At 31.7% G+C, this 16,945-nt stretch overlaps 1 protein-coding gene, 1 long non-coding RNA gene and 1 other non-coding gene across 3 annotated transcripts in view; 1 reads left to right on the top strand and 2 right to left on the bottom strand.

The window, feature by feature from the left end:
• The window catches only part of LOC105666499, a 53,405-nt gene that overhangs the window by 32,536 nt on the left and 3,924 nt on the right, over positions 1-16,945 (bottom strand). Inside the window, exon 6 of the long non-coding RNA XR_001099336.2 lies at positions 16,521-16,654. This is a non-coding gene — a long non-coding RNA (uncharacterized LOC105666499). The remainder of the gene's footprint in view (positions 1-16,520; positions 16,655-16,945) is intronic.
• Positions 51-15,445, top strand: LOC100646038. Its single transcript, XM_003400887.4, has 8 exons — positions 51-2,795; positions 6,219-6,302; positions 8,423-8,525; positions 9,353-9,484; positions 10,713-11,152; positions 11,361-11,586; positions 12,050-12,308; positions 12,616-15,445. Exons 2-8 carry the CDS (start codon positions 6,228-6,230, stop codon positions 13,229-13,231), a joined length of 1,851 nt encoding a protein of 616 aa, XP_003400935.2. The 5' UTR covers positions 51-2,795; positions 6,219-6,227; the 3' UTR covers positions 13,232-15,445.
• Positions 9,915-9,987, bottom strand: TRNAT-UGU. Its single transcript has one exon. It is a non-coding gene; the product is annotated as a tRNA-Thr (tRNA).

Here is a 16,945-nt window from a genome sequence, read left to right as displayed (position 1 = left end):
ACGTTCAAGAGAAGGAGACAGAGCTAGAGCAGAGGATCCGTATAAGAGAGCTTGCGATATAACACATCGATCTGCATTCGCGCAAGCGTGTTTTCGGCGTCTAGCTCGAGCAGATTTTCCCCTTGCCACCCTGTATAGCCTGTGACCGGGATACGATACCAACAGGTGATGCTGGAGGAGTAGAGACACTCCCTCAAGCGGCATCGTTGATCGTCGTCCCCCGAGTCCTGATCCTGACGGTGATTTAGTAGCGTTTCCAGCCGTTTTTCCTTCTCCGGCGAACAGCCAGCACCCATCCAGGGTGAACAAGGACAAGGCTGGGGGACCGGATCTCGTTAAAGAGACGCAGGAAACGATGAACAAAGAAGAAAATCGTGGCGGTTGAAACATTGACGATCAGCGTCGCGTCTTCGATCATCGCGCGATGATTTAGTGAACGATTCAGTTTCCATCGGTTCGGTGTTTTCTTTCCTTTCTATTTATTTCAGTTTTACGTAAGACTTTCTGTCAAGCACTCTGTGATACCTTAAGAGATACTGAATATACCGCCAAAAGGATCAACCTTCGATAAACCGAGAAATATCTACTCTGCTTGGCCGCTTTAGAAAGACCTAGTGATCGCACTTTCCACCTCGTGCTTTCTACGACGAAGCTCGAAAGTTGTGAGCAACGCGTGTCTCGTAAGGTGGTTGAAAGGGTGGGAATCGTTTTCCGATGGTGGGACAGAGAAGAGTTACGATCTGACGATGATCCAGTGCAGATTTAGTGGCTTCCTTCTGCGATGAAACGCAGAATCGTGTGAAAAAAGGCAGGAGTTAAGCGGACCATAAAATTTAATTCCATTGGACTCGGTTTAAGGGAATGGGAGTTAGTCGAGTAAAACACTTCCATTTGTTGATTTCTCGAACATAGTAAACCCGCAAAAAAATAAAAATAAAGAGGAACATGATTGAAAAATAGTGTTGCAAAATGGAATAAAGATTCGATATTGCAGTATCGATGAAAAAGTGAAGCTTATATTTTGCAATTTTGTCTCATATTTTATGAGAGTTTAAGAATTTGAATGGATACGAAGATCATAAACATCTCATCGAGGAAAGAAACCTGCAAGATATTTATACCGTGAAAGATTTCTTGAGGTATTTTTCAGTATTTCTACGAGATAAATGACTGTCTCTCTCAAAATTTATCGTAGAAATATTAATGATATTAGTCGAATATCGTTTTCAAAAACACATATAAATCATGTTTCTGCATTCTTATTAAACCACGAACAAATAGTTTTCTTCCACCTTCGTAGATTTTATACAAAGGAATAAATTGATGTCAAATATCAAAATCCCTTTCTAAAATCTTCAAGCTATTAAATTAAACTATTAAATTAAGATATAAGAATTCTATGGAACCAAGTGTGAAACAAAAATATGTACAGAATATTCATACGTATAATGAATAGATAAATATAGTGGGCATAAACAGTGCGAAGCGATAAATAATGCAGATACAATCGATGCAAATAAACAGCATCTGGAAATTCGGAATGAACATGCAAAATTGGAGTAATCAATCGTTATTGCGAAATGACTCTGGTTTATTTGATTATATTATAATGTAACGAAATTCCCGTGCAATTTAATCTACGACAAATTGCTAAATAAGATCGACGTGTCTAAGTATTAGCTAAGTAAGTAGCTTTAAGAAGCTAGTTAATAATAAAAAATAGACGAACTTTCATTGTAATACTCGTGAGAAAAATTTGCATACTGTAAGAAAATACAACAAAATTCCTACAAAAACATTTAATGAACACAACTCTGTTGAATCAAATTCGAAAAAAGAAAAATTATATTCGTAAGAAAGGAATCGTAGAAATGATCGAGATAACACTCGCATGAGTTATTGATGAATTAGCTTGGCTCTCAATGAAACTTTTCCTTCGACCAAACACGATATGACATCTGAGTTGCTCTTTCGCAGAAAATACATGTTCGATCTGTGAAAACAGCGCGCTGCAACGTAATTAGAATCATTTACCGGTATACAGACGAGAACGATATGCATCCATTAAAAATATCAAACAGAAGAGACGTTTCAAAGCGGGTCCACACGAACGACTGAGGAAAACATTCGAGGGTATTTTTCAAAAGTTCATCCGGTTGTCCCAGTTACAAAATTATCTTGTAACGCGAACTCGAATCGATACTCCCAAAATTGCGAAAGAAGATGTTGGAAAGAAGAAACTGTTGAAAGGAACAAGACAAAGGATACGCGACGATATCACGGATAGATCGACGAGTGGAATTTGCTCGGTGGTTCCACACAGCCTAGTTAATTACGGAATTAAGGAGACATCGTGAAGAGAGCTCGTTGAAATGACAAACGCGGTTCAAGAACCACAGTCTAAGTACATTTTACACTCGTCTCCGAGCCGAGGTTTCTCGCCCGGGGTAATTCGCATACCTATAGCACGTGCTGGAATAAAAATAAAGCGTAGTCCCGTCGGTACGAGTCCGCCAACTATTATCTCGTGAATTCACAATAGTTGATTGTACTTTGATGTTCATACGTTTTATATACATTCTATTCTATATATCTGTGATCGCGATTGAACGTAACCACGCGACTTACAGTGCCGTTCACATTTCTTTGAAAATTTATGACATACAGACGTTGTACGATAAATTTCAACGGAGTTTCGAAGAGAGAAAATGGTACAAGAGACACGCAAACACATTGGTCGTTAAAAGGAAAAATAGAAGAGGATGCTGCGATAACAAATCCGAAGAGGCAGGAAAGTGAGTAAAGAAAAAAGGAATTTGTTTTTCCTTCTGTATTTAACATCATTTCTAAATCAGAAATTTTCGTAATTTCGAAATTAAAGTGGATAGAAACAAATAAATCCCGCTTGTGCCGATCTTAATCCTTGCAAATGTAGATATGATATAATTTACTTTCAGAAAAATGAAAAATCTCTAAATAAAGAAATTATTTTATCTAAGAGATTCTCAATCCGAATGTTGACTTCACTTGAATTCTACCAGCAGTTCGCTAAAACCTTATACGTAAAATTTTTTGAAACGCTTAAAACTAAGAAATAGTAGCATGAATCAGAGCTTACATTATCTCTCTTGAAATTTCTTATCTTACGTTCCACGTGAACGGTTTCTGTGTACGTACCGTTTCAAGGAAACGCTTCCATAGGACAAAGTTTAATCACAGAAGCAATCCTGCTTTCTGCATATTAAAACACCGCTCGAGGGCGAACTTAAAAGCCGAACGCTTTTGCTCGTGTTCCCGAGAATGTTCGACTATCACAAATAATCTCATAAATGGAAAGAACATCTTCTTTTAACGATGAAATATTCGAGAACACGGAGAGAAAGTTACAGGGATACCAAATTCTGTTGCCATGAATTATTCAAAAGAACCATTCCGTTACTTGCACCCGTGGTCGAATTGAACAAAGGAGAACACTGAAACGTAGTCAAAGGTCGTGGTTATGCAAATGAAAATGGCTCGGTTCGATCGTTACAGCAACTAATACTCCACAACAGATGGAATTCGTCATTTATTTTAACTATGTTTTACACTATCCGCCCTAAGTCGTTGTGACGAACGTATATTCAAACTTTATTTAAACTTTCATTCTATATTGTATTTCATTTTGCGGTATCCAGTACCAAAGTAAAATTTATTTATTTTTTATTCATGTTGAGCAGTAAAGTAATATATAGAGAAATTGCGTAAACGCAATATTATTGAACGGACACGAATAAAGTTGTTTCGTCAGGTAATCATAAAAAGAAATTTTATGATTTGAAAAAGATATAGTTCATCATAACACTATAAAGTACTCGATTTTTTTTCAAATTTGACAAAATTGTAGGATCCAGATAGAAGAAGAGAAATAACAACAAAGAAATGTATCGAGAAATTCTTGAAATAAAGATGAAAAAATATGACTGAACGTTGCATCTGAAAAATTTATCGTCTGATAAAAATGCTAACAATCATCAAAAAGGATTTAAAAGCCCGAAACGTGTCGAGCTTTAATCACCATAATTGTAATGAATCTTTTCATGCTTGGAAGTTCTCACTTTATGCACAATGGAGCTTACGTTTGACCTACAATGGAGACTCCTCTCTGTGAACATTGTGTTCGAACGTAGCATAGAAGGAGTAAAGAAATTTTTCAGGAACGAGTTATACGATACAATACGAATAAAAAACAAGAAATCAGATGTTACAATATCGACTGTATTTTCTGAACTCTTGTGTTTTTAGAGGAACCTTCTTCTGTGTTTTTGTACGTCATGTTAAAAGCAGATTTCAGTATATCCATAGAACGTTAAAAAATACAAATTAATAACTTTAAGAATTTGCAGTACGTAGTTCTACGCTTGATCAACGTAAAATCTATAATCAACTTTCTCAGAGTTTTATAATCAGTAATTAGCGTTTAAAACATTAGGTCCTGTTCAACAAACTGTATAATATTTTTCAATTTTCCGGATTTAGATCTCAATTACATATACTCAAACATTACGTTGATTATATTAGGTCATCCCATAAGTTCGTTCCGTTTTTCGAGCGGTTATATATGTTAAGATTGTTTACATACCTTTCAGTTTCATGAAAAAATGTAATCCCCCTCTCGTTGTACAACTTCTTCTCATTTTTCAAGTGCATTGGTCCCTTATCGCTGTATGTTATAATCAACACATGAAATGTATACAAAAAAGTTGGCACGAACTTATGGGATGACCTAATAGTATTGTAAAACAATTAGTATATCCAAGTTTCCTCGTTAGCGATTCAAAGTGCTTTAGATTATTAATATCTTTTTAACGGTTATAATATAGATATTTCTCGTGAAATATTTCGCGATTACTTGGAGCAGTAAAACTCAAAAGGTAGCAATATACTGGCGGAGGCTCTCGAGACGCGATTGAAACCGCAATCGAGTTCGAATGGGTCTCGAATTCGGAGTAAACCCGTAAAAGAGAAAATAGACAAGTTTTCGGGTTGTAAACAGAGATTGCGAAAGAAATCTTAAAGAAGGATTTGGATCGATACGAAGTGGGAACTTTCTACGGTGAAAGATGCAGAAAAGATAGGAAACAGACCCAAACAATGCTTCTAGTTGTTATGTGCGTGTAGTATGCGAGCGTGGCACATATACACATCGAAGACTAATAGATAATTTTACACGGACGTATTGTGCACGCCTAGGCTATGTCTACCTATCCTTATGTAAAAGTGAATGAGCATGAGAGGGTGGTAAAAGCCGAGGCAAGTACTATATACGTATCGCGAAGTTGAATTAAAGCGAATGCCGAGCAAGAAGTTACGCCTTCTGTTAAATGAAATGAGGCACTGAGTGAGCTACTACTCTATTTTCGTGCGAACAAGTTACAGCCGTAACTTGTTTACCGGAAACGTTTGCTACGAAATGATGCATACGAGTGTTAAATTCGATATAACCATAGTATCCACGAGGAAGACGTTAGTTGCTTTCTGTAACGAATTTGAGATAGTTTTGAAAATCTTGTTATGGATAGATTACTGTACTTTTATAACGTTATCAAACTATTAAAAATTTAAAGATAATATTGATTTGAAGATAGCACAGTTTTTCAACCAAATTTATTACACCAAATAGCTTAAAAGTATTAATTCACCTTTAAACTTTTAATGTTTGTACTCTTAAAGTGTAAAAGTTGGATATCGTAATTAATAACTATAACCTTAAGTTGGTACTTTGAAAATTAAAAAAGGAATAACCGATTTATCGATTTTACATAAAGTACTGAAGTAAAGTAAAAAAACAATGAATCTATGCAAAATTCTCAGTTCTATAAAAATTATATGTATAAAAGTCTACAATGATCTTCGAATTGAACTATCAATCTATATTCTACCGACAGTTCAGAACCAAAATACTTTTATTGAAAACCAATATACCTACTTTCAAAATACGTTTAAATCAAATTAATTAAACTTTGAAAACGTTTGAGTATTGCAACAACGGTGAAAATATCTCAAACCACATAAATCTGTGATAAATGTTTCGTGTTCCCGTTTTATCTTGTTTCAACTCAGTTAATTTTAACTTCGCAACTAGGTTTTCACTTTAACTTCTCTTTAGAACAGTATCTTTTATTAAATTTGTTGCACTACTAACTTCTGTTAATAACGCAGGATTTATTCAACTTCAGGAACGCAAAATGCCCCAAGGAAGCATTCACTGGCAAGGGACGCAGAGAAGAGCCTGCGGTCCAGGAGCTCACTGGAATGTCCAGGTATATTTCAAACTTCCAACTAGAACCTCTAATATTAATATATCGCTAAGAATTTATTCGAAACAAATTCACTTTCTATCATTGATAAATACGAAATTTACAACGTTACGTCTTAATTTTTTTTTTGTAATTTATTACTTCATTGGACCTGCACCTTTATTTTCAAAAATTTCTCTCGGGTATTAATATTATAGATATCGTAATCTTTTTATTTATAAATAAATGAAAATAACTTTTCGATCATAATGAATAAAATAGAATTTTATTGTGTAATATATATTCAATCGTCGAATTACGTAAATACTTTTTTTTATAGAAATAAAATTCATTCACTTTTGTTTGATCGATTATGTCGTGTTATAGATATATATCGTATAAATAGAGCGTGTATAGTAATATAGGCACGACCTGTGTATAAATTGGCGCAAAGTTGACATATGCTGATAAATATTTTCTAAGAATAAATATTGAACAAATGTAGAAATAAATAAATTTATTACGAAAATATCGAAGATATAAAACAGTGTAATAGAAAATACATAATGCCCTTTGTAAACTTAATAAAAGAATTTTTGCTAAAGTAACCAATGTTTCTTATAATAAAATATTGAAATATTATAATTTGTGAGAGAATTGTTAAATTATTAACATATAATTCAATTAGGAATATTGTCGATTTAACTAATATTTATTATTATCGTATTATTATAATATATTATACAATTATAATTAATTTAATTGCAGTAGAACTTTGTTTATTCGAACATGCAGGACAAGACTGTTGGGATAACAGAAAGTTCCGATAATGAGGTTTCACTAGCTACTCCACTAATTCCTCTTATTAGGTCCGATAGCTGATAACCTTCGGACAACTGAGATTCAACAACAATTCTGACCCAACATTCAGTTGGATATCAAACGTGTATTACTTGAGAATATATGTTCATATAACTGTAAAGTACGCTGGATCGTAGTTCGGGTAATAGAGGCCCAGTTATGGGTTTATATAATTGACGCTAAATAATTATTTATGCGTATAAATGAGATCTGGATATATGAAGTTCTACTGTATATTATTATAATATTTATTATTGTATACATATAATAATACTACTATAAGTATTAAGAAAATAAATATGTAAATACAATAGCATTATTACTAATTCAATATTTTTAAAAACTTTTAAGTATTATATTTTTTATATAGGGCATTACGTTAAAAGTAGAATATAGAGTTATGATCCAAAAGTTTTCTGTTTCAAACAAATAATCTTTTCTTATTTGTATCCATAGAAAATGTTGGCACAGTTCGACTATTAACTGAAATATTCAACAAGGAATACATTAATAAACATGAACAGTATATCTTTCTCTTTGAAAGATTGTTACTTGAATAATCTTCATACACATATAATTTTGAAACTGAAACACGTATTTGATTCGCGATATTATTCCGTAGTATATGCAAACAGAAACTCTCTTGTGCATACAGATTCGATTACGGTATCTATATTCGCAATATGAGAAGCAATACATTAACGAGGTAAGAATTTCGTGCAAATAAAAGTCGCAGTCTGTGTTCCCTAAAACTCGATGAAATTATATTTTGTAAAAGAAAAAGTAATCCGAATAAGTTTAGTCGTGTTTTATATCTTTGATAATTAACACGTAGCTAAATAAACTTGAACATTAGATGAAGCATACATTCGATAAGATTTGTCTCTTGTATCAAAATTTAGTTCTGCCAAATTTATGTTCTTTTTAGTACTTTTCTGATAATTTCCTCTAATTTTTAAATTATTATATAGAATCGATTTATACGTTTTAATTGTTTGTGTTTATTAATTATTGTATTGTGTACTTTAAATCGTACAGAGAAGATTATTTTTTGGAATTTCTCTTGTGCCGGGAAATATTTAACATGCAAGCTAAAGTTATAACAGACGAGTATTATTGCATACTGCGTCATAATAGAATGTGACGAACGAATCGATGTGATCGTTTTAGCAGACCACAGAACTAGGTAAAGTGAAATGACGAAGCGTCGATGAATGTACTCAGTAAGTTATTAGACATCGTCTAAGTTATTAACTGTTAACGAAAGCAATTAAATCGAATAGGTGGTGAGAGGCAAAGTGACAACGCGGTGTTTGTGGTACGCCTGCAAAGCTCTCGGAATTGGTCTACTACTAATGCTTTTAGGAGCTTGCATGGCGACCATAGGTGAGTAGATTTATGAAGACTAATAAATTTCAATTAATATAATTATTACTACAGATTATCTGAATAATTAGAGATTGTTTATTGGTCAAAATAAATTAATCTTTATATGATATCACACATTCGTTTTAAAACTTCGTAATTATTAACGCTTTTGCTACGATACATGTATATATGTATTCATTACATTATATTTATTTGCATTTGTTATATTATATTTATATTTATCTTATTATATTTACTTATATTTGTTGTATCATATTTTTTATATTTATATAATACGTTATAAATATTCATATGCATAATTTTCCTGTATTAAAAAATACTGTTTTAGTCTGTATACCAAAAACGCTTTGAGCTCTGACGCTATAGTAGCGAAAGGGTTATGAAACAGTAAACAATCACGAGTGCCATCGTTGTTTCTTAAAATAGATGAAAAACAAAACACTAAGATAGCTGCATGGTATTGATTAATAATTTCCTGCTTGTTCAATGCGTGTAATTATTTTATAACATCTGCGTAAAGCAATACCCAATTATACATACATAATACATATATCACACGCGAATTTTTTATTACTGCTCAGTATGTGCAAAAAGAACTCTAGAATATTACTAATCAAGAACCACGTCCAACTTATTTAACATCAACTAATGATATTGCGAATTATTAAGAGCATAAGTTGAAATTATATTATTTTAATAACCAAATATATCCATAATTCAAATAAAATGCCACATTTTACATACAAAGCCAGATAATGTATTGATATTGCTCCGTTTCTTTTTAAAAATAAAATTTAAAAAATCTGTATTTGTACATCGTACAGGATACTTCGCAGATCAACTGTCCGTGGCACAAGAAATCAGAGGTAATCTAACGATAAGAGTGAAGAATGAATCACGTGGGTTCCACCTAAATAACCTCAGTTATGCTGGTCCGATCGTAATGGGAGTAGGAGGTAATGATAACATCTTATAAAAACTTTTATATGATATTATCCCCTGTTTAAATTTTATACGTCAAAAACTATGTCCCTGTTTCAAAATAACTATTTCAAACAGTTTTATTATTCACAATCTCCGTATTTAATTTCAAATGCAAAGATAAACAAGTTTCAACAAAATTACAAACTACGAATAAAATTATGTCAAAGAATATAAAATTTTTAATATATCGTTTAACAATTTATCAACCACAGCTAAATATATCTCTAAAAAAGAATTATAAAAGACAAGTAATCTAGAATATTGTAGAATATGATAGCAAATGGGATAGATTATATATTGTTAAAACTTTAATATATTTAAATAATGTTTGATCATGACTGAAACAATGCTTGTACATTGTACATAATATTTGTTTTTTGGAAAAAAGTGAAAAAAAATATTTGCCCCCAGAGAGATTTGAACTCTCGACCCCTGGTTTACAAGACCAGTGCTCTAACCCCTGAGCTATGGAGGCTTGACGATTACAAACGTCTTGAGAACTCCTTACATCATTCTTTATACATTTATTAAAAATATATAAAATATATATAAAAACTTCGACACAAATTAATTATTATTTATGCAAATATAACATAATATAAGACAATTTCTCTCTAAATTGAAATAATTAAATAACTTTTTCTTTAATATTTGTACACATATGTATTATGATTAAAATTAAAATTTCCTACTTTGAAATTAATAAAATAATTATAACAAATTTTTATTTAAATTAAATAATTGTCTGTATTGACATATATATGCAAGGTCATTACTAATATTGTCTCACAATTTTATTTAGTACAAAATATGATACAAGTTGAAACATATTTCTAAATTAACACATATAAATGCTTCCTCTCGACATCCGACATTACGGATAAATGTTCAAAAGCCTTATCGCACCACTTAATTCATCTATTATCGCTTTGTTCTCCCATTCGCTTCACGAATTGATTTTTTTCTTCACAGAAAAATAATTTAAAAAGAACTAATTATCAACATACTCTGTAACGTTCCTTTCAATTTTCGATCAAATCTAAACAAATTTCTTCAGTCATTCGAAGTGCGCTATGTTAATAAAAAATCGCAATTAACTTTCTTCAGAACGTTGATAGTTAAGTATCATTAAGTATTGCCGAATTAGGTATACAATTTTACTAAAGCGCGATCTACAAATAACACGATGAAATCTCACAGGTTTTATCGTAGTAGCAGCCTGTGTAATGACCTTCGAGGCTCGTGATAACGCTGCCAAAGTGGTGCCGGCCCGTTTTCGCTTTAACCAAACGTCGACAATAAAAAACACGAGAAATCAACGGAGTCGTAGGTCTACATCTAGTCAAACAACCAAATGGGATCACCAACTCGGTGTGTTCAAAGTAAACAGAAGTCCAAGTCCAAGCATACACGAAGTCTCTAGGAAACAATTGACCGCGGAGTTCTTGCAATTCTCTAAAGAACTAGGCGAGAAACAGACTGGGCACTCGATTAAGAAAAGCCCCAGTGCACCAACGTTAATTGAGAAGAAATCACCTCGTAAAAGAACGCCAAAATACGCTGGATGCGCGTTATTAAATCCAGAATTGTTACAGAGGCATGCTCTTTCTGTTGATAATCCAAGCTACAGTCCTCATCAGGTATAACAAGAATACAATAGCCGTATATTCTTTGTTAATAAACAATTAAACTCATAACAAAAATGACCCTTGTTCATACTTGTCTTTTACTTGTACAATTTAATTTAATATCTTTAATATCTATAAATTGAAAAATTTTGACGAAGACCGTTTTTGTCATGAGAGTTTATTATAAGATTGGACATAGCTAACGTGACTTTTTGAATAGGTCAGCAGGGAAAGTTTGGATCAACAAAAAATGGCAGGCAGCCAAGTTTCAATGGCGATGGATTTGCACATTCCTAATAAAGGTCCAGTTACGTTGAAAGTTAAAGATAGATCAGATACTGCGAGACGTCATCAACTGCTTCGACAAACGAAAGTTGATTATGTCGAAGAAGTTGAGGAAGCAATTAAATCCCCGACGGGTCGTGGTTACTCGCCTAAATTATCAGGTCAGTTGGAAATTGTGAAGTAAAAAGATCAGCCTACAGTAATGAACTTTTCAATATCAACCAATCAAGGACCAAGCAAAGAAATAATGCGCAAATGCAATATTATTACGAAATATATTCGAATAATAAATACTTTCAAACATAAAAGCAATTTCTAAAAAATAAAAGTATCATAGTGCTATAAATACAGACGAATTCTGAAACATTGTATGGCTATGTCGTACCGTCACGAATCGGTACTTTTGCCTAAACCACCCCACAACCGAAGTTCATTGTTTATTAGGGATAACATACAGATGTAATATTCAAATACTGGTCAATAAACGCTATAAAAAAAAACAAACGAATTCTTAGAATTCATTTTTATAATCAACATTACAAATGAAACATCACATTCGCGTAACGTTGAATTGTAATAGGTTTATGACATTTATTATGAATGTTCGGTTATTTTTCTTTGCAGGTGCCTACAGCAAATACCCAGACGATTTTGTACCGAGAAAAAGAAACTCGATAGACATAAGATTATTTGAGGAATTGACCGCGTCGAAAGATCTTACAAAAATATCCCCCAGAGACTTCCGTAAAATCTCCTCGCCGAGCTTCCATAAAATGTCATTTGACAAAACTGGAAGCGATCGTAGAATTGAAAAAATGATGGGCCAACGTAAAGCTAGCCTGGAGTTCAGGAAGAGTCCTGATTTTCGCAGAGGGGATTATAGGTAACATTAAGAATTATTTAATAACATGTTCCGTAACGTACAAATACCAAAAGTTATTACGGAACTTAGAAAACGAAAAGAGGTTCAAAATGCACATTAAACGTTTATTAAAATAAACCTTTAAATTAAGACTTTACAATTTCCATTTATTAAAAAAATATCCTTTCTATATTTCCTACCTAATATTTTAGTATTTTTCGTTTTTGATGATTATCACAGACCACCATGATGCGAAGCGTGTTAATTTTATATCAAGTAAAAAATGAACAAAAGGGAGATTCTAAACTATTTAATGAATTTTTCCTAGAAAATTGTCAGTGGACAGATTCTCCATTGATTGCACGAAATACCTATCTGACGAGGTGGAAATGAGGTCAAGGACAAGCAGTGGTGAAAATCTAAAACGACAACGACAAGCGAAACTGCACCATTCTAGGTCGGACGACAATAAGAGAGCATCTTTCGAGAAACAGCAGAAAGACGCGCAATCGAGCAGATACTCTTTGAACACGCAAGCTGTTATCGAAAGTGGCGGATCCGAATCCGAGTTCAAGTACTTCACGGCAGCATCTCTCGACACTGAAGAAAGTCGAGCAGACAATTCTGACGATAGTCATGCGATCGATGTCGATGAACCTATCGCGGCGAATGTATCGTCCGATGGACCGACTGAAGTTGATGCCTTACTTGAGGAACCTGAATTAGAAAATGTCCCGGAGATAGAGGTAGAAACGCTGAGGGACGAATTGGACGAGACTGAAACACGCAATGAAGTTTCATTAATAACCGAAAATTTGATATGTAACAATCAAGTATCGAAGAAACAAGAACAGAAAAAGAATATTCGTAGCGATGATGCGATATTGCATGATTTTGTAAAAAGCAAAGGAACTACTTTGTATATAGAGGATGATGAAGTTTGAAGAAACGATACTCTCAATTAATGGTCTAATTACCTATAAAAAAATAATTGGATTGAAAGATTTAAGAGATGTACGATTACTTCGAATGATTGAAAGAAGAAAAACTTCGCAACAGGTAAAAATGAGAAATGTAAAGGCTGATTGTGAACAAATTTACACGAATGAATCCCCAAGTTTTGAGTGAGAATAGGTTCGCATTTTCCACGTTAGATACACGTTTAGTAGGATATTGTGAAATTGTTGTAAAAGGTTGATACAGTCACTTGTTATTTGATAACGTATTCCTTAGAAAGGTAAATATTCATAATATTGGATATGTAAGTTTAATGGAACATTGCGCGAGTTAGTAAAATTACAGCCACATTTAGGCAAGATAGATTTACAAGTCTAGATATAGTTTTACGTGCAAGTTTGTTACGATCCTATTTTTACTTGTAATTTAGACAAAATTTGAATCAGGAATAGGTGTATTAACTATTAAAATTAGAATAATTGCTTTTTAAAAGATAAATATTTTGCCTAATATTAACGAACTCACTCCGAATCTTACGTTGTTTCACTATATCTTATTTTGTGATTTATTGTATAATTAGATATTCTATCTTTCAATTTCGAACTACAATGTACAGTAACGTAATGTGTGCTCAATGATCTCAAAACATAGTATAAGTGAAGTTAAATGGCTTTCCACAAATTGCGTTCTTTTGCAAGACAATCATTTCCAAAGAACATTATTTTCTTGATGAAAGAAGCATGATAAACATAAAAGCTTGCCGCGATGATGAGAAATAATATACCCTCTTATGTGATCGATCAATCTGTATGAAATTAACGTTTACCTATAACGAAGGTACATAAAAGTTATGTTGAAATTGCGATACATATTTCTACCGAGAATAATCATACAAATCTTTTACTCTATATTCTTTTTACGTTATACAATTTTCTCAATTTTTATGATACGAAAAATAAAGCGAAAAGACAATGACAGTTGCAAAACGAAAATGTTGAAAAATATTCACGTGATTTCATATTTGGCAATGTATAAAAAGCCTTCCAAGTCGCTTTAAAAATATTTAACATAAATACATACATGCAATTCAAATATTTCGAAAAAATTGTTGATATGTATTTGTAGCGAAATTTTACTAAAAATGTATTTTCCAATTTTTAACACATATGATAAATCGTATTATCATTCCTCAATCTATATTAGCTATTAAATGACTGCTACAAAAAAATATATATAGTACATATATATATATATATAAGAGAATGCGTTGACATTTCAAACAACGTGTTTCTTAAATTGAAACGATAAACGATATATTAAATAATATAAAGGAAAAATCAATGTATTTATGACATTTATATATGACACGGTTTTGTCATATCGTATCAAACTCGTTTAAATACCTATGACGTACAATGTTATATTTACACAGCGTTGAGCTGTCCCTTGTAACACATTTGTGAAAGTGCAGTAATTCGAAAAGAATTAACTGCCGAAATCTTTCTTGTTCTGTTTTTAAACGTTTCACGAGTTGAGGCCTATTTCATTATACCTGCATAAAATATCAAAATCGTTCTTAATATCCATGAAAAAATACTTTTCCTTGGATGATATAATAAGAACGAAGGAATTAAATGAATTTTGTAGGTATACTCGAATCGAGTGTAAAAGAAAAAAAATGTAGCAAAAATGACAATCCATTGACGTCGAGTGATATACCGTATATATGTTGTTTTTTAAAAGCAGAGGCTTAGCCAAATGAATATAAAAATCTATTTTTATATCTCTCGTACGATGATATGGTGACATTGATAAAACATAATTGAACATATTAAGTCAGCATATAATAAAAAACAGCGTTCTGTAGTTTAATTTATTTTTAGTACGAATAATATACATATAGAATCAGTAAAACAGCATTTGTACGTACAGAGAAATTTCTTCGTTTATTTTTATTCGATATTTTGCACTAAAAATTGGTGATAAAACTGCTGAGGAACATTTTCTTGGTAAACGGAATAAAACGAGAAGAGACGAATTGAGTTTGTTCAGAAAACAAAAAGTTGTTTATTATTCGAGTTTGAATGGACCAATGGTTAAAGAAATATACATATAAAAATGATAAATCTCCGGTAATATTTGGAATATTATTTCTCTGAGCTAATATGTCCCACCCAATGTACTTACTTAGGGAAATCTTTGTTAAATATTTTGTGTATATGAATTATGTATTAAATTATTAATTATTATTATATGAATTATGAATAAAATTATTAGAAGCATAACTTTGAAGGAACAAAATATTTATATCGTTTTTTTAAATTTATGTAATAAGAAATTTTAACTTTTGAAGTATAATTTCATATACACGATGAAATTTCAAAATGATGCATCTGTTGCTCTGTTAATTATTTATACTGATAACATGTAAATATACAAAATACATAGTTAACAATTAATAATAAAAACATAATCAAGCTGTGATGAAATTGTAAATAAATAAGAGTTAATAACAACAGGAAGGATTGCTTGGTATTATCGTTAGTGTTGCAAATTCGGTGCAAGATTTCAAGATATACAATTGAACTCAAGAAAAGCGGATTGTATTATTAATGACTTAAAGATACTCATGAAATACATGATTAATGTCAATTTATATATTTATTACTATAAAATTTGAAAATGTGTAGAAAAATCAATTTCTTAAAAGTTTAATAATAACATATTTAGTTCGTTTCTAATTCAAAACATTTTGTTTAAATTAAAGACTATTTCTTACAGAATTAAGAACTACGCATGATGAATACTTAATGTTTTTTTATATTACACGTAACATTATTCCTAAATGTCTGTATTAAAATCAAATGAAGGCAATAAATGTGCAATATAAACAACTTATTTAAAAAATGTAATTCTTAAAGAATCATTATTTTATGTCCATGTTGTAAAGCAATAAAGAAACATATCAAAGGAATCTCAATTGACAATTGAATGTGCACAAAATCTGTACTCAAGGGTATCTTTTGCAGCACTAACAATATTCTTTGCTTGACATAAGCGGTTTTGTTGCAAGCCAATTGTATATTTAGCAAATATATTGAAACAAATGAATATTGTAAGATTCTGGACTCAATGTAATCTTTGCATGCTAATTGTTGTAACGTCTCAATAAAACAACTTCGAAAACATAATTTGTACATAAATTATTACTTAAGAAATATAAAAGCGATTGCATTCTAGGCGTGAATCATTTATCTTTTTAAAATACCTACTTACCGATTGCGGCGCAGCATTCTATCTTCATGTTGGTAACTTTCATAAGTACAACTTTTCTCCGTTCATTTCTGATGAAAGGAATCCGACTAATTCAACAATCGTTAATATAAGTTATCATACTACATCTTCCTTATCTGTAACATGCAAAAGAATTTCTATATCATGTATATACAGAAGTTTTTATTATAAGTTATTAAATGTTTCCTAACTATGATCATATATATAAAACCAACAAAACATGAGGAATGTAAATGCGCGCATAATAAATAAACGGCAAATAAGAACTTAACACTAATTCAGGTTAATTTAAATTTCTATTGTCTCAAATATACAATTAATCTATAAAAACACTTTCAAATTTCTAGATAATTGAAATATATTAGATCAAATTGCATAGCTATTATAGAAAATACACCAGTGTTGAC

The sequence above is a fragment of the Bombus terrestris genome, chromosome 14 (assembly GCF_910591885.1).
Source record: "Bombus terrestris chromosome 14, iyBomTerr1.2, whole genome shotgun sequence".
NCBI classification, from domain to species: domain Eukaryota; kingdom Metazoa; phylum Arthropoda; class Insecta; order Hymenoptera; family Apidae; genus Bombus; species Bombus terrestris.
Note: the sequence above shows the minus strand (reverse complement) of the source record. Positions and strands in the feature narration are given on the sequence as shown.